We start from the raw sequence: 18,806 nt of genomic DNA on the forward strand, positions 1-18,806 counted from the left end.
ACAGTATCTCACATAAAGTCCAACTGTTCTTCATTCCTACTACAACATTTAAAACTCTCAGGTTAGTAACTGGTAAAGATACAGAAAGTGTTCTCACTATCAAAAAGTGAGATGTTCTCTTCTAGACACAAAAGCTACAAGAATTAGGAGCTAGACTAAAATGCACTACAGGTTAAATATGGTGCAGCAACACCAATGTTACCATAATGATCTTCTCTTCTGCATCAATCTTATACTTCTAATTTTTACTTTCATGGCTTTGCACAAGCATTAAACAATTTCCTTCTGTTAAGCTCCTAAATTTCCCTCACTTGTCTACCTTGGTATTATTCAGATTCACCATTTGCTTCGGTAACATCTCTTGGGTTAGAAGCTCCTTTCTGCTGACTCTTATGAATCGAGTATTATTAATTTTTATTTTCAAACTTCTCTTCAGCATCCAATCCAAGTCTTTCAATAAATCATAATGCAACAAAAATTATAAAGGATCTCCTCTTTCAAAGTCTTTATGTCCTAGCTACCCACAACCTATAACAATCGCTTTCAGAAGGATCACAACTGCATTTCCTGTTCATCTCTTTTCTTCTGGAAAGCTTCCTATGCTATTAGTCATCACAAAATCCTTACTGTTATCTTTAATGCTAGCCATGAAAAGCCCTTGTGGAACATGCATTAGGTACTTTTACCCTCTCTTGATGCTTACTTCTTTTGCTCCCAAAGCTTTCAGCAGTAATTGCTAGAAAGCACAGCTGTGTAAGAAGGGTACTGAACTGCTAAAATCGGGCTTAGATAAGGTGCGCATGATTTTAGATAGATGGGTGGCATTTTAACAAGTTCCAGTTATTTCTGTCACCCCAAAATGCCAGGGTCCATGATACACCATTCACTCCTACAGTTTTAATTAAATATGCTAAAAATATTTTAGCATTCTTACAATTTTAAATCTGGAACTTGAATTTGAAAGTCCTTTTCCTGCAGTCTCTCTTGAATTGAAATAAACCAATGCTTCCTGACAACACACATATACAGGCTAGTCGTAGATATGGACCAGTGTCCCCTGGTCACTTGCACAGAACTCTCAGCTCGCCTCTAATGCCAATTCCTTAAACATCCTGCTAACGCTGCAAAACTATCAAAGCCAAGCTAAACATCTCAGTAGAAAAGGTCAGGCTTGATGGGGCCTCTGAGCAACCTGCTCTAGTAAAGATGTCCCTGCTTACTGCAGAGGGGTTGAACTAGATGACCTTTGAGGGTCCCTTCCAACCCAAACCATTCTATGATTCTATAAAAATTTCTACAAAATAGCCAAAGTTTTTGACAGAATTGGGATGATCTCTGATCCAATACTTCCTTCAAGTCTCAGTCTCTTTTCCATTTTAATTCCTTTGATCTGTTGCCTATCTTGCTACTGTCAATTTTTCTTTTTTTTTCTCTTTGCTCCTTCAAAGGCAAAACAAGACAGACCGATCAAAAGGATGTATCATCCTTAAACCTCATAATAGTCGTCCTTGAACAGGACACTGATATGTTTAACTATTATTGAGTTAACTTTGCTGTTCCACAACAGATAGCTTTAAAGAATGACGTAGCTGTTTTTTATGGTTCCAATGTCAAAGTACAAAGGAATGTCCAAGAAGCTTCATTATCATACCAAAATAAATCTATTCAAACAAAACAGAACTGCACATCATTCATTTCTAAGAGGTAAGGTACACGCTCACTTAGCAGGCATCTAACAAAACATCTAGCTCTGTTAAAAAAAGTCAGCAGAACAGCACATGAATGTACTACTCTGCTGGTTCAGCAAAGTTTGTTGGTTTGTCTTCAACTGCTGCAGAAATTATGCTGAGTTCAGCCAGGGAACTTAGCTGAAGAACAGACATACCTTCTGAACTGCAAGCCTGATGATTTTTGTTAGGAAGAGGAAGAAACAAATATGGAATGGAAGAGTAAGATAGATGTCTGAGAAGGGAACTTAAGGAAACACAACTGCTCTGAAGAACCTCCCTGAAATCTGCTTAAACCACTCAACAATGGATGATTCCAAATCAGCTGCTGAAATATGTGGAATTTATCTTCTGCAGATTAAGATTGAAGGTAAACAAAAAAGACATTGCCCTCAGTTCCAAGGAAGTGCCTGATTTACCCTGACATCACTGAGCTTGGCGGATACTCCTGATACCCTATGACTCATTGAAGTACACCCAATTTCACATGATTATGACCCACCTCGAGATTATAAAGAACCCTTCTTTAATTTTCAATTCCTTGTCCAAGTCTCAAAGGCCTCAATTCCCCACTTAACTTTCATAGAAAGAAGAAAAAAATTTTGTGGGGAATGGGAGGGGCGAAGAAAAAAAAATAAACAGACTTGTCACTAAACCCAGGAAAAATAATTCTACTTCTATCAACACTCCCCAAAGTAATATCTTAGAGGACTTGTTATATAACTAAGCTAAGGTTATGGCACAGGCCCAAAAAAAAATTCAGGACTGCTTCTGCATAAGTTATTTGTTATCTTGCTTCTCTTCCTAATTTAAAGTCTCTAAAAAAGTTCTGATCACATTTTCAATGCAACAGGGACTACTCATTTTCTCAGTCTTACTGGTAGAGTATTGAGAGACTTTGTGAAAATCTCACAACCATCTCCAAAACTCAGGTGTTTCCCTGAAACGCCTTGGGGGAAAAAAAACAAACCAGCAAACCAATAAAACCCCACACACAAACACAAAAAAAGCAAACTTCAAAATGTCCTACATTAAAATAACACTGCTCATGCTTCCAGAGACTCTCAACTAAATTTCAGTTTCTGGTAAGGTCTACCAGATTCTCAGAAATCCAGCTGCAAAATTCCTTATAAGCTGAACACAGTTTAATAGTTTTCGAGAAATAAATTAATTCTTCTTCTTTACAGATGATGACATCATTTATGCCTTTAAGAGTCAGTGAGCTGGTATCACAAACCTGACTACGTTCACCTGTTCCTGGGAGACATACCCATTCATATACGTAAGCACAAATTTCAGCTAAGCTTTGAAACAAGCACACTACACCATAAAGAACCTCTCAGAAGCTGCCCCTAAAACAAATGGATCAAGAGCCAATGATACAGGTCCCTAAAACAGGAAAGTAAAAAAGGCATTTTCAAAATAGAAGGACATCACCATGCAAATGTTAGGGGATGAGTTAAAATGCAAACCACACTGACATAGTAACATTTTTTGTACTGTTATTATGAAGAATGCAGCAACATATACAGAGGCTGAATTACTTACAAGAAGTTCCTGGAGTTTAATAAAAAGTCATAAAGAGATACTTGAGATACTCTCTTACTAGCCAAAAATGAAGACGTGCAATATTTTGACACGAGAGATTGCCAAACTGTGGTCCTACACAGATTTGATTATTCATGTCACACTAAAACCTTCCTCCTGAAAAATCATCATGAGGAAAAAATCCCAGTATTACTCTGCTTCCAGGCAAGCAGCTTTTTGTTTTACAAGCCAGCTACTATTTGATTGCAAAAGGAAGAAGAGGCAGCCTACATAAAAAAAAAACACACAAGAAACCCCTTCAACGTACCATCTTCCCCAGTGAGAAGTTTGAGCCTCTTGCTTGGTAACTGCACTCCAGCTATTTAATGACATGTTTTGTCAGTGCTGAGATAAGAAAAATCAAGTCACTTTAACTAGAGGATTCCATTTTACACCAAGATCTCTTGAGGTAGTGCTGTTTGGGTCTCTGCTTCAAAGAGTGCTTCAAATGCCCTGTCCAAAGCACAGAAATTCCCATTCTAACGCCTATTCCTTACTATCACTATGCAATTTTATATCAACAATTAAAAATACTTTAGAATAAGATAACCACCTTCTTTTAATAGATCTTAACTGATTTTCTAGAGTAGCTACCCCATGTGATGACTAAGTACTTGAAGTCTTTTTCTGCATATGAAGAGCAAAAAGGCCACACAGCAAGAAGCCAAGGATATGCATACACATCCAAAAGGTGTTAACTTGATTACATGTTAATGCACTTACCTGATTTGATTTTTCTACTGTGCTACTGGGAACCTCTGTGGTATCCTTCACAAAAAAGTTATCTATGATGTGTCTCTCTGCACATTCCTGACCACAAATTGGACAGCGGATAACACCGACTGGGGGGAAAAGAAAATATCTGATTATGCTTGCACAACTTGAGATATATCAAACAACTTCAAAGACAGCTTGTAAGGATAAATATTTTGAAAGAATGTCAATTCCTGCCAGTAAGGTGTGAGTAAAAAGAGGCTAATTCTCATTTATCACTGAAGTAACCTTTATCTGTTATTCACTGATGACGTATTCTTTCAACCAAGGTCAAGCACCTTTTTGTTTCAATACTATAAAGAATTTGTTTTAATCTGACAGAGAATGTATTCCCATTTACAATTTGTCATTACAGAATGGATTGAAGTAAATATTTATGAGTCTGGAGTATTAATTAGTGACATTGAGCATTATTACATACACACCAGCAGTGTGACGTGACTGACTTCCAACTATGTAATATGACAAATTGAAATGTAATAAATTCAAAATTAATGAGGCGAGTTGTACAGAGCAAGAATGGACGTGTATTAATACCGTGACTACCTTCACACTAAGGGAGGGAAAGCAAGTAAGAAAAACATAGGAATACATAAGCAAGGTCCTCTCCATCCTCTCCTCTACAAGACACACTAGGGAACAATTCTAAGACAGTAACATATTAAAACCCCTGGCTAAAGAAAGAGCTGAGCACTAGTAACTCAGAGGGTTAAAGAATTAATAGTTTTCTGAAGAGAATAAAAAGGACAAAGTCAAGTTCAAAACTTGGGGTTCAACAGTGAGTAGAATAGACTGAAATGGAAAAGATCTAGATAAACATTTTAAAGTAGACACCTTTCCTAGGTGCAGAAAAGATAATGTCTTCTTAGGACTGAGGCTTGTTTATCATCTAAGAAAAATCTCTAAAATGCTAGACATTGACATCTCGCTTTAAGAAAACTACCAGCATCATTACCACCAAAAAAGGAAAATAACTGAAACTAAGTTAGGTTTAAATAATCAGTTAGGACGTGGAAATCATCTTGCAAAGCCTACAGTAGAACGGTCATGTGAATCCACAAGGAGACAGATTCCAGACCTATATCTGCAGTTTGAGAGGAGGCATGATTTCATGGCCTTGAAGATCAGAGGTACCACGTAACCCAACAAATTTAACACCAGGTACGTAATTCAGCACTTGCATATTTAACTAAACCAGCACAGGATTAATTCTGTTCCTGTTTCACTTTTACAATAAAATGTAGAAGTACAGAAATTATTAAATATTTCACTTTCTACAGAAGAACTTAATTCCTTAATATGCTTCATACAAGATTTTAACTTTTTTAGAATGTTCTTCCAATACACACTAGAGATTTAACTGGCCAATCCGCCATAAAATAGTTCTCTAATAAAAATCCATCAATTTTACTAAATTAGCTCTTCATTCTGGAAATTTAGCCAGCAGTCTTCCACTAGTGTGCAAAGCATTTCACTTTCATCTGAAAGGCCATGATGTTAAGCCTGGCTTTATTGTAATTGCCATTTTGCCAATCTGCATTTCAATACATACTTGTGCAGCTTTTATTGATATACAAATTCTGTATTTTGGCGAAAATTTTTGTAACATTTTTTATACCATCATTATGAACGATAATTAAGAAACTCAGTTCTGGTATGTCAGGTAGTTAATAGAACTCCAGGTACTGAATTTCTCCTTTTATCAAGCAAATCAATTTACCACAATCAAGAGTGAACAAAACTCCTAATACTCAAGCCACATATCTGCTGAAAAAGACTTTTTTACAAACCACCCTCTGTTCCCTCACTGCTCATTCTCAACCCCGACAAAGCACAGTGCTCTTGATCAGCACAAGAGACTGAGTTGATCTGCACGAGTGTTTGGGAGCGTGGTATAGCAGCAGGCTGGTCAACACATGGGTGTGTTTCTCCTGCTCTCCCAAGCTTCTCCTTCAGCCCTCGATCTGCTTCACTGACCGAATGCGCTACTGCTTACACTGAAGCAAGATGAGAGGCAGCACGAGGATGGGAAGAGGCCAACACCATCACTGAAGATTAAATATGGAACTTCTGTCTTCGAAACAGATCAGTTGCATTAAGATGAGTTTATAAAAGAGCTTAAATTGAAAACAGGGTGGGCAAGGAAGCGGCAATTAGGAAACATACTAATGCAAATCAGACATTTCATTTGCATTTGCACCAACAGAAATATTGCCAACTACCTGTTCAAAGATCACTAAGAAATTTTAGACTGAGATGGGAGAAGGGGAAAAGGAAAACTGCCCAAACCACTCAAATTCCTCTTGAAACTTTTTCTAGAATTCCTTATGCTGTCTAGCCGTAAGTGAAGGTTTTTTCCTGCAACCGTGTGTGGGTTAATTTGCTTTTGTTATAATCCTGGATTGATGACTGCTACACAAATCAGTTATAATCCAGATTTGATCAACTTCAGGATTATGGATTTAAGTGAAAATATCAAATACCATTATCTCAACGTAACTGCTATAGCTAGGTTACACTGTTACACACACAGCTGGCAACTTAAGCCTTTTTGGCACAAAACCTAAACCACAAATTAGCCAGGCAGCACTCCCTTCAGGACCTTACCAACTACTCTTAATGTACCCAAGGCTCTTTCAGTAACGTACTGAACAACACAAACCACATGTGGCCTCTTCCTCTCCAAGTGGGAAATGGAAGGTGCAATGCATGTTGCATTTGAAACAAAAAGGTCATGGCAAATAACAGCACTTTACAAATTCATGCAGGTTCATTTCAGCACTTCAATTTAGCCGTCTCAAAGAGACACTCTCACACAGACACACTGCACGTCAGCGCTGGAATTTCTACCTGTGCTCCTTATCAGTAAACAACTAGTACGATGAAGCACATCGTATAATCACCACGTAGCCCTGCAGAACACAGTGAGGAGCTGGCAGTTCACCAGAACACACATAACTAAGACAGACACTAAATTACTGGGGAAAAAAATATGGTTTACAATGAACCCAGAATTCAGAGCTTCCTATGGAAAAATAGAGGCAGAAGAGGAAGGAATATGACTCTTTTGGAATTAAATGAAAACCAGAGATAAATACAAAAACAATGTATTCAAAGTTAAAAAAAGAACATTGATTATATTCAAGTAAAGACACTCTAATTTAGCAAGGTTCATGGACAAACATATCTCTCTTTCAAAATTAGGATTTCTACTGACATTATCAGGCTGTCATAATTAAGAACTAAATAGAACTAAAGTTCTATTTGGAAATAGTAATTTTCAAGTAAATTCTTACTTTGCAATACTAGTTACAGAATGTAGCTTTTTGTATAAAATTATAAAACTACACATAGGCCAAGCAAAGTGTTCAGCCATTCATACAATACAAATTGTACAGTTGTCAGCTATCACACATGTGATGGGATTTAAGTTGGTTGATGTTCTTTATGTTGCTTACAGGCCAAAATGCATCAGCGCAACCCTAAGAGCACACACCCGTAAAGGTCAGGCTGCAGAGTTATAAACAAGAAATACTGTGAACAGGAGCAGGAAAGTTACTGGATTTGTTCAGTAGCTGTTTCTCAAGGTGACACGTAACATTTAAGTCTTTGCATGTGTGGAGTTTTCTTTTAGAATAATTATAGAATGGGTTAGGTTGGAAGGGACCTTTAAAGGTCATTATCACATCCTGGATTCCTGCCCATAAAGTTTTCCAGTAGCGGGAAAGAGGGAAATTCCGGATTCCTGCCCATAAAGTTTTCCCGTAGCAGGAAAAAGGGAAATATGCCTCAAATTTGCTGATCCCCTTGACTGGAATAAAGGTACAACAGCACTGATCTGTAAATACACAAATTTATTCAATAGCAGTAGCTGAGCTTAAAAGGATACAATTAGGTATAGAGTTGGTTATTATTCACCACTTGCGTGGGGTTCACATCTTACATTATGAGAAATAAAGGGGGGAAAGAGAGAGAGGGATGGAGGGGAGAAGAGAGGGACAGATGGATATCACCAGTCCTGGTTCCAACACTGGTCCAGCCAGCGGGGGGAGCGGGGGGTTCGTAGGCAAGTTGGTTCTGGAATCCCCCTTTACTGGAGCTTGTGTTCCCCTTGTTGCTCATTGTTCATCACTGACTGCCCTTCTGACACGCTGGCAGTTTTGTTTCAGGGTAGAGCTCAGAGGTTTCACTTCAGGGTTTTTTGCATCTTGTGAGTATTTGAGACATTTCTTGGAAAGGCTCAGGAGATCTCCACCCCCCTGCTCCCTTACCAAGTTTCATCTCCTGCTGTTGTCTGCATCCTTGAGCAAGCAGTCCTTTGTTCCAGGTGATTACAAGTTAGCTGTGGTGCTAGGGTTATTTGTTCAGATTGTTCTTCCAGTTGGTCTTCTACATTCACTTCATCCAACCCCCCTACAATGAGCAGGGATATCTTCAACTAGATCAGGTTACTCAGAGTTCTGTCCAGCCTGACCTTGAATGTTTCCAGGGATGGGGCATCTACCATTTCTCTGGGCAACTCATTCCAGTGTTTCACCGCCCTCATTGTAAAAAATTTCACCCTTCTATTTAGTCCTAATCTCCCCTCTTTTAACTTAAAACCATTACCCCTTGTCCTATCACTACAGGCCCTATTAAAAACTTTGCCCCCATCATTCTTATAACCCCCGTTTAAGTATTGAAAGGCTGCAATAAGGTCACCCTGGAGCCTTCTCTTCTCCAGGCTGAACAACCCCAACTCTCTTAGCCTTTCTTCATAGAAGAGGTGTTCCAGACCTCTGATCATCCTCATGCCCCTCCTCTAACAGGTCCATATCTTTCTTGCACTGAGAGCTTGAGAGCTGGACACACTACTGCAGGTGGGGTCACACCACAACGGGGTAGAGGGGCAGAATCACCTCCCTCGACCTGCTGGCCATGCTCCTTTTGATGTAGCCCAGGATACAGTTAGCCTTCTGCGCTGCAAGCGCACATTGCCGGCTCATGTCCAGCTCTTCATCCACCAGTAGCCCCAAGTCCTTCTCCACAGGGCTGCTATCAATGCCTTCATCCCCCAGCCTGTGCTAATACCGGGGATTGCCCTGACCCAGGTTCAGGACCGCGTACTTGGCCTTGTTGAACCTCACGAGCTTCATATGGCCCCACTTCTCAAGTTTTTTCCAGGTCCCTCTGGATGGCAAAGCTGAACCAAGCAGTGATGCTGGTTGTGCCTCTATATACACGTTTAAGAAAGGGTAAAAAAAAAGATGCTGCACAGCAGCAGCTGGGAGAGAGCAATAAAAATGTGAGAGAAAAAGCCCTGAAGACACCCAGGTCAGTGAAGGAGGGGACAAAGTGCTCCAGATGCCAGAGGAGCTGTGTCCCATGGAGAGGAGCCCATGCAGCACGTTTTCTGTCAGGAACTGTGGCCTGTGGGGGACTCACACTGGAACAGCCTGTTCCCAAAGGACTGTACCCCATGGAAAGGGCCCATGCCGGGGCAGGTCTTGAATCCCATAGGAGGGAACCTCACATTGGAGCAGGGAACAAGTAGGTGAAGGACGGAGTGGCAGAGAGGAACTGTTACGAACTGACAACAAGCCCCATTCCCCATTCCATCGCTTGAGGAAAGGAGAAAGTAAAGTCAGGAATGAAGGAGTAAAGTTGAAGAAGGGTGTGAGGGGGAAGGGTTTTGTTTGGTTGGTTTTTAATTTTTATGTTTGTTTCTCACAACTCAAATCTGTTTAATTGCCAATAAATTATTCTTCCTCATATTGAATCTGTTTTGCCCATGCTGGTAACTGATAAGCAATGTCCCTGTCTTTATCTGTCCTGCTGAGGTAAAGGAGAGAGAAAGCAGCTTGATAGGCATCTAGCAGCCATCCTAGGTCTTTGAAACAGACCTTAAGGGTTGGGGAAGTTTTTTGGGGGGTTCTGTTGTTGTTGTTTGGGTTTGCTTTGTTTTTTGTTTGTGTGTTTTGGTTTGCAGGCTTTGTTTGGTTTGGTTTTTTAAAAGCTAAATGCTTTAAACTAGAATTCTATCTCAGCTGATAAGAGAAGTGGGTCTGAAAGAGATGCTGGATGTATGTAACTTCGCAGGTTTTACATGGAGAAGATGTGTTGTATCATGTTGCAACCTTACAGAGGTGCAGAGAACACAAAACTCCACACCAATTACAATTCTGTACCACTTTGGAGGTCTAATCCAGTTTACAATATTGTTAACCATAGAGCTCTTATGCTTCCTTTTCCCAACTGAGACAGTGTCATTGTCCTCAAGCTAGTCTACTAGATGACACCACATATTACAGTAATTCAAGAGAAATTTTATTTAAAAGATAGGAGGAAAAGTCAGATGCAAGCTAGAGTAGTCTTTTAGTATCAATAATAAAAATGGAAGCCCTTTACAATAAATATTTGACATTTTCAATAGATCATTCCTACTATCTCAAATAATATTATCTACAATATATTTTGTATGTACAATGATGATTTGGTACAGGAATCAGACATGGTTTGAAACCCTTTTTTCATCATTCCAGTACAAAGGCTTAACTCACACCACGGACAAGTATCCCCTCCTAGGTCCTGTGGTAGCAACAAAACACAGTACTACACACTAAGGATTACTGCTATCCCCAGCCTACTAATAGACCTGATAGAGGAATCTGATTTATTTTGGTGCATAAAGAGTCAGGTTGGTTTAAAAACATAACTGACAAATAGTATTAAGACAGATGGCTGAAGCAAACATAGGAGCACACACACAAGCTTTTTGCTAACAAGGCAACAACTGCTTGTAGCAAGCAATTAACTAACTTCTTGAACAACCAAAAGGACAATGATATTTTCCAAAGACATTTCTGCTCATATTTTATCAGAGTTACAATAACATACAGAAAGAAGGAATGCAATACAAAGACAAGTTCATATAGCCCCAGCATTTTCTTACTACATTCCATGTATGTATTTGCTTTTGTGAGAAATGATAATGTTGTCTTTGCAGCTAGGAGGGCTCAGCTCCTGCAACGTTAAGGATGACATGGCAGGAACTAAGAAAGACATCTGTGGCTAGAGATAAGGATGTGTTGCTGAGTAACTGCCTAGCATCTTATAACAGGGGGGTAAAAAACAATAAAAAGGGGGTGGGAAATTAAAATAGAATGGTGGGAAATTTAAACTACACAGGACTTCACAGGCATATTGGATAGGCTGTAAACCTTGAAGGTTTACAGTACCTATCACCAATAGGTACTTCACCAATAGGGAAATAAGGGAGGGATCTTGCAGCTGGGAATAGGGTATAAAAATCGGTGTGTTGCTCTGGCAGTGTGTGCCTACTAGTTAGGACACCCGCTCTTGCAAGAACATTTAATAAGAGTGCTTCACTGAAGAGTCTGGCCAGAGTCCTTTGAAGTAATCAATTGCTCATTCATTGCACAGAATACAATTCCTAAATTAACCTCTGAATTAATTAACATTTCCTTCATCGAGTCCTTCTGAAAGACTTTCCTAGTGCTACAAAGTAAGCCTTTTTTTTTTTTTTTTTTTTCCTTTTTTTTTTTACTTCAGGTCTGAAAGTTTGGAAGCAAACATGCAATAGCTTTCTAACCATGCTTAGTACTATTACCACCACTTCCTTCCTCTTGTTTCAAGACACCTGCTTCTTGAATTGTGCCACAATTTACTTCAGTGCTTTCAAGGCTGGGAACCCTAGCTGTTATACTTTGGTCTGTTCAAGAAGATTCAGATTGAGTAGCAAAATATTAAAAGCCATGTAGTTGATTGCCTTATATAAACTGGAAAGGAAAATAATTCAACCTCTAATGAAACTATAGGAGAAGCATACTATGTCATTAAAACAAGAACTATATTATTGCTTTAAAGGAAAAAAGAAATCCCCAAACTATTTTTCTGTTCATTCTCGTGCATTCCCCTCAAATACCTACAGTTTTGTTAAAAGGAATGAGGGCAGGAGAGAAGAAAAATCTGGAAAGCTGCAGCACAGAACATTATCAACCCACATACTCTGAATGAAGTTTCACTAATTCAAAAATTATTTCTGCAATTGATATTTGCTATACCAAGTATATATTCTTCAAGTACATTACCAAGTCAGTCCAAACCTAGTATTTTCACACAAGAAAAACCCAGTATCTTTAAATAAACATTGCATCAGAAATTTAAATTGTATTTAAATAAACAGCAGCACCAGAAACAGCATGAGATTCAGGTTAGCAGGTAATGCTGTTCAGGTTAAGCACATTCCTGGATGGTGAGGCTCTACTGTTTATCCTGATTAAGTTGAGGGTCAGAAGGACCTCTAATTCCACATTAATATTTTGATGCTCAATTCATGACCCAATAAACTCTAAAGAGCTTTGAGATCATATTTGTGTGTGTACTGAACAATATAGTTAGGAGGCTTTCAAGACCAAGTTTTTTTAGTGAATAATTTTCCTTCCTGAAGATTCTCTGGAAGATTTGGTATGATACCAAACTGCCAGAGATAAAGAGTTGACACCTGTTATTTTTAAAGTCCTTTCAGAATGCCTGGTGTTGTAAGATGTCTAGAGACATAGGGAATATTTGAGAAAATCAGATCTAGTATTACTTAGAAGAAACAAGTTGAGATCAAGCTACCTTTCCTATTCTTCCTTAGAGTGTGGGAGGATGGGAAATTGGGCAAGAGTGACCTTAAATTTACCTGAAGTAGCATCACCTACCATCATCTACATCCTGCAGTTTAAAGGAAACAAAACACCCAAAAGGATCCAACAGGGACTCCAGCACACCAGAGCAGTTGCAGGAGTAGTTAACCAGAGACCTTCAGCCAGTTGTTCCATTTTTGACAGGACTTACCCTTCCCCAATTGCCTGTTTGTTCCAAACCCTAATTTTCCCTTTCAAACTTTTGTCAAGCTTCAGTTAGTTGCCAGCTGATTTGCCAGCCTTCCTTCCAGTTTAGAATATTCACTCACACAGAACCTTGTTTTCTCTACTAGTGAGAAGAAACCTGTTTTCTGGTTCTAACTGTTATCCATATTAGGCACATCAAATGCAATCTACTGCTTCCAGCCCTATAGTGCCCATTACAATGGGGCAAATTGCAGGGAGGAAGAGAACTAAGAAAATCTCACAGGATTAATCTGTAAAATAATTGAAAATTTCAGTTTGTTTGGGCCTCAAGCACTGCAAGGTATAATGGCTACAAACCAAAAAAGGAAAAATATCTGAGAAGTAGAGAACAGTCGTTCCCCCCCAGTTATCGTTAAGGTTCCTCTGTAGCCTTAGCACTTACTGAATCTTCAAAAGGGCAACACTGCAAAGGATAAGATAACGCATTAGAAAACCTTTCACTGAGAACAGTTCCATTTTACATGGGCTTAAATTTTCAAATTTAAGAAACCTAACAAGAATTGTATAGTTTGCTCTCTTTTAATAACCAATTATTACATAAGTATCTTCATTCAGAGGTATAAAATAAACCAAAGAAATCCATTGCCTATCAAGAAGGAGAAGACTTGAAACGGCTTCTCCTCCCGTCTCTGCACACTGATGCAAGCCAAGGAACAACCTGCCTAGGCAGGCGGCCCACTGAGCTTTGAGAGTAGGTAAGTATTTCCAATGCGTCAGTTAGTAACTGTTAGTGTCTAACATTAAATCGTTGCAGGAACTAAGATTGTAAAAGCATACTTTTCTGTTTGTTCTTGCTCAGAAGAACAAAGTTCTCAAGTGTCAGGGTTTATTTGTGTCAAATTAATCCTATGATATTTCTATATTTCTAATGGAGTGAGTATTTGCAGAGTGCTCCAGTGGGCAGGTGAAAACATATTACTTGGAAGGAGTTCCATAATCACCATCATGATTATTGTGAAGATGCTAAGTAGTGAGATCCCACATTTTCATCTACTCCTCTGTGCCAGGATAAGTTGTTTATGCAGCTGCATAGTGAGCTGGATCAAGAGCATGTGGCTCTTGAGGAGCAGAAGGGAGGATCTCCACCCTTTATAGCAGCAGCATCCATTAATATAAAAATCAAGCAGCTGAGGAACCTTACACTCAGCCTTTGCTTGAACCAGGCCTGGACACCACATTGTTAACAAGTGTAACAAAGCTGGCTCTCTTGCCCATTCATTTCTACCCCATGCCAACACAAAGATTTATGCTGCCATGCAAAGAGCTGGATCAGGGAAAACAACATGGATTAAATGGGGCTGTGCTGGGAGGAAAGTCCATTTCCACCCTAACAGCTCTCTCTGGCTACAGGCTCACAATTCGTATGCCTCTTCAAGGAATGTCAGTCCACATTTTAGATATGTGAGGAAGAGTAAGAATGTGTTGTGGTTTCCCCTACAAGTTACATGCTGCATCCACAGCAATGCCACCTCAAGCCATTCAGCAGAATGGATTTACAGCATATACTGCATTATTTCCAACTCAGTTCTCAATTTCCTGGGAGTACACTCCAGACTACTGAAGCATCCTGAGACAATAGGAGGAGACTGCTCTGGTCTGCCCCAGTTTCGGCTCATTTGCGTCTTCACTGTAGCGAACGGGTTTCAGAGCCAATTTAATAAAGCCACTGGATAATCATTTGTAGATCCAAAAGGGTATTTTTGTTTGTAAAGTGTTTTACTAAGAAAGGAGGGCTTAAGAGTTCCCTTTCTTCAGTACAGATCAGTAAAAAAACAAACAAAAAAAAAACCTAGTTTTATGACTGTGAGCTCTCCTTATTAAATAGAGTGCTTGGAAGCAACTAGTAACTAATTTTCCCTAAAATGACATAGTCATTACAGAATAAATTAATCAGGCTTGTGTAAGGCAATTTTCCTCAGTGTTACAGGAGACTTGTTCGAAATTTTAACTATACAGATTTCAGAACAGAAAATACTAAGTGAGTCACATATACAATTAAAATTTAAAAAATGGACAGGCTAGTTAACATTAATAGAAAGTACATTAGATATTAAGACAGTGCCAGCTATGAGATAACTGCACAACTACACAGAAAATGAGGGCATTTCAATTGTGACCTGCAGAATCTTTTCTCCTCTCACTGTGTATATAGGCATCATTAATATTTGCAAGGTTTTTCATTAAAATGCATGGGGTTGAGGGTAAACTGGTTATATTTACACAGGTCATGTTTTTCTGTTAAAAACAAGCACTTAGGAAACTTAATTTGAGAGATGATATCATGTACAATAACATCTGAATCAATTTTTAAAATAATTACCACTTTCCTCTTGTTTCTCATTAAGCCAATACTGGTGCTGCAAAATTGGCAACTTCTTCAAACCAGTTTGTTCCAGAAAAAGCTGCTCCTATCTAGTTCTGACAGCCTGCTGCTGCTAGTGGAGGGGAGGTAGGTTAAACCAACAAGCAAGCACATCTCGAGGGAAAACTGGCACCTACTGACAAAATATAAATATTCAAAGCAACCACGAATCTAGCATATAAATTCATTAAAATCTGAAAGTTTTATTTACCACCCTTTAAAATGTAAATAGATGAAAACTGGACAAAGACTGCTAGCTGTAATCCCCCCTCTGGAAGAGTGTTACAGGCCAGTTTTTATGCTGCAGTGCATTGACTTTCTTGGAAAGCACTGCAGAGCCGAATTAAAATATTTCAGCTGCTCTCTGAAATGGTTCATTGTTTCTGTTATACGTGCCCAATCTTCAAACATTTTAAATACCGCATATTAGACTTCATAAATTGTAAATTTTGCAAGGGCCAACTCTGCAGCCACTTCTGAATACCTTACCAAATTCTGAAGGAGGAGTTTATGTTCACATCCAAGGCTGTCCAATGCATTGCCTTCGACAACACAATCACAAGAAGTGTCACAATGGTAACAAAGGGAAATACTGCTATGGTGGGATACACAATATTTAAGTACATGATGATGAATAAAAAAACCTCACTGCCTTGCAATGAACGTGCTTAAATGATGATGCAGAAGCTGCCAATAATCATGCTGATTGTCACTGCTGACTGTGATGAGCATTTCTTTAATCCAAATTAAAATACTTCTTTCAAGTTCTGAAATTGTCAAGTATTTCCAACTTACACGTAAGGAATTCAAGCATACAAGATGCAAGGATTTTTAAAATTCAGTGGCATTCTCGCATCATTTTCTCTGAACAGCCTAATATTTAATTTTTCAAGTTGCTAACATTTTGAAAGTGGTTTTAATGCCATGTAGATTCATACATTCTACTGAAATACTATTTTGCAGACACTCTAGGTTCCTGCCAAGAGTGCTCAAGTCCACTGTATCCATGCACTTCTTGGAACAAGGAAATTAATACCTTTTTCCCTGAATAGCAAGGTGTTAGCATGTTGTTATTACTATTTAAAAAAAGATCAGTGCAGTAAAAAAAATTCTGTTGCCAGAATCTCTGGTAAGGAGATGGATCCCGCCTTAGAGTTGTGAGCACGACACAGCTAGTAATCATTTCTTTGTAGCAAGAAATGTCATAAGCTGGGGCTTCACGTTTTAGAGTTCTCTCATCTACCACCAGCTGACAGTTGCAGTACAACATATCTATCAACAGAAACGATAGTTACAAAAAAAGTAAGTGAACAGATTATCATTTGGGCAGTCGGAGTCAGTCACAAGCCAAAGAACCAAGTCCTTCCGGAAGACACAGAAGGAGTAGGTTATTTTTAAACCTTTTGTTGAAAAGATGAAAACTATACTCCAACATGTGACACTCCTCATTGTTTCACCCACTTCTTCCATTTAGCCCCAGACACCACACTGTTCCCATCAACACTAGCGGATGTGAAGGTAAGAAAAGCCTCGAAAACTTAACTTCTAAGAATTTGGACCACATTAAGGGAACCAAGTTGGAAGCAGTTGTGGAACAACAGTAGGTAACAGGCTTTAGTCAGAGTATTTCAGGAGAAATGTCATCTGAAACAGGAATGCTAATGCAATTCAAGGCCTTTGCCTAGCTCACATTATTCTCTCTTCTTCGACTGCTCAGAGGCACTCCTGCAATCTATTCTTTCACAAGTCTCCTCCCACTCTCAAAATGATCACTGCTCAACTGGAAACTACCTATCAGGGCTCAGGAAACTAGCCTCTTGGCCCTCATTCTTCAAGCCACGAGCCTCAGGGGAACAATTCAGGTGCCTAGACAGACATACCTAATTTGAGGAGGATAACCTGCCTGGCTTCCAGATACCATTCCAAAAGGAAATAGGTCTCCTGTGGATTGTGGAGTACATCTGCTAGTCCTTTTTTGAATATCATAGGCATCACAGAAATTCAGAAGTGGCAGAAGATATTCCAGCTTGGACAGTGAATCTTATCTTGCCTGTCTACTCTATTCCACATCTTTGCTAGGGTGATTTCTAATTCCTGGTGGAAAATACAACTGAGAAGCATACAGAAAATCTCTTACATAGTACCCAAACAAACTGCAGTCTGTAGCTCCAAGAGAAAACTTGGTTAAAATCACTTAAATGTCAATACTCAGAACCATCAACTTGTTGACTGCTGTGTTTGCTGCATCCATCTGTATCCTGCTATCTAGATACCTACTCTGAAGTTCTCCTCAAGGACAGAAGTAATCAATATCTCAATTATATTTCCTTCAAACAATCTCAAAACACAAATTACAATGATGTAATAAATACATTTCAAGACTCCATCAACTTTATCCATAAAATATATGCAGGGACTGGATGTTCAAAAGTATATAGAAATAATACCTGGATTTACAATAATAGGTTCTGCCTTTGTTTACATTATTTTGTTTGGTGAGGGGGTGGAGAGGGGAAAAAAGGCAGGCTGATATTAAAGAAAATAGATCTTTTGCTAATTAGAATCCTAGAATTATTTAGGTTGGAAAAGACCTTTAAGATCATCAAGTCCAACCATAAACCTAACACTGCCAAGTCCACCACTAAACCATGTCCCTAAGAACTACATTTATTCATCTTTTAAATACCTCCAAGGATGGTGACTCAAATCACTTCCCTGGGCAGCCTTTTGGTGAAGAAATGTTTCCTAACATCCAATCTAAACCTCCCCTGGCGTAACTTGAGGCCATTTCCTCTTGTCCTATCACTTGTTACTTGGGAAAAGAGACTGGCACCCACCTCGCTACAACCTCCTTTCAGGTAGTCATAGAGAGTGACAAGGTCTCCCCTCAGCCTCCTCTTCTCCAGACTAACCAACCTCAGTTCCCTCAGCTGCTCCTCATATGACTTGCTCTCTAGACTATTCACCCGCTTTGTTGCTCTTCTTTGCACGTTGCTCCTCTTAATAACTCTTCAATGACAGTACGATAATAGCATATTTATCACACAAGCACAATGCCCAAGATTTAGATGCCTAATAGCAAGACAGAAATTTAATATGTATTTATTTATAAATTCCAAATATTTATAAAGATACACTTTTAATCTGTGCTTAAATTAAGTCTGTTATATAACAAACACTTTCATTATTAACCTGGTCATATTTTAAGGCATTCTAGTTTGGGGGTTTGTTTTGTTTTAGTTTTGTTTGTTTTTTTTAAAGCTTGCTGTTGGCAGGGATAAAGACAATGAAAGGCACAAACATTTGATTAAAAGTCCCACTCCAGTAAATGTAGTCAATAAGACTAAAAAAAAAATAAAAATAAATAAATAAGATAATTCTTATTTCCTGCATTTTCCATTGGTTAGGTCTGAGTGCTCTGCAAGACATTACTATTCAAATAAAAAAAATTAAAGATTC

At 38.8% G+C, this 18,806-nt stretch overlaps 1 protein-coding gene across 1 annotated transcript in view; it reads right to left on the reverse strand.

The window, feature by feature from the left end:
- The window catches only part of TRIM24 (tripartite motif containing 24), a gene marked incomplete at its 5' end in the record, with an annotated part of 38,132 nt that extends 33,976 nt beyond the window's left edge, over window positions 1–4,156 (reverse strand). The window contains one exon of the mRNA XM_029084140.1: window positions 4,038–4,156. Within this exon, the coding sequence (XP_028939973.1) occupies window positions 4,038–4,156 (119 nt within the window). The remainder of the gene's footprint in view (window positions 1–4,037) is intronic.
- Window positions 4,157–18,806: the final 14,650 nt, after the last annotated feature.

Source organism: Antrostomus carolinensis, unplaced genomic scaffold, assembly GCF_000700745.2.
Source record: "Antrostomus carolinensis isolate BGI_N321 unplaced genomic scaffold, ASM70074v2 scaffold4503, whole genome shotgun sequence".
NCBI lineage: Eukaryota > Metazoa > Chordata > Aves > Caprimulgiformes > Caprimulgidae > Antrostomus > Antrostomus carolinensis.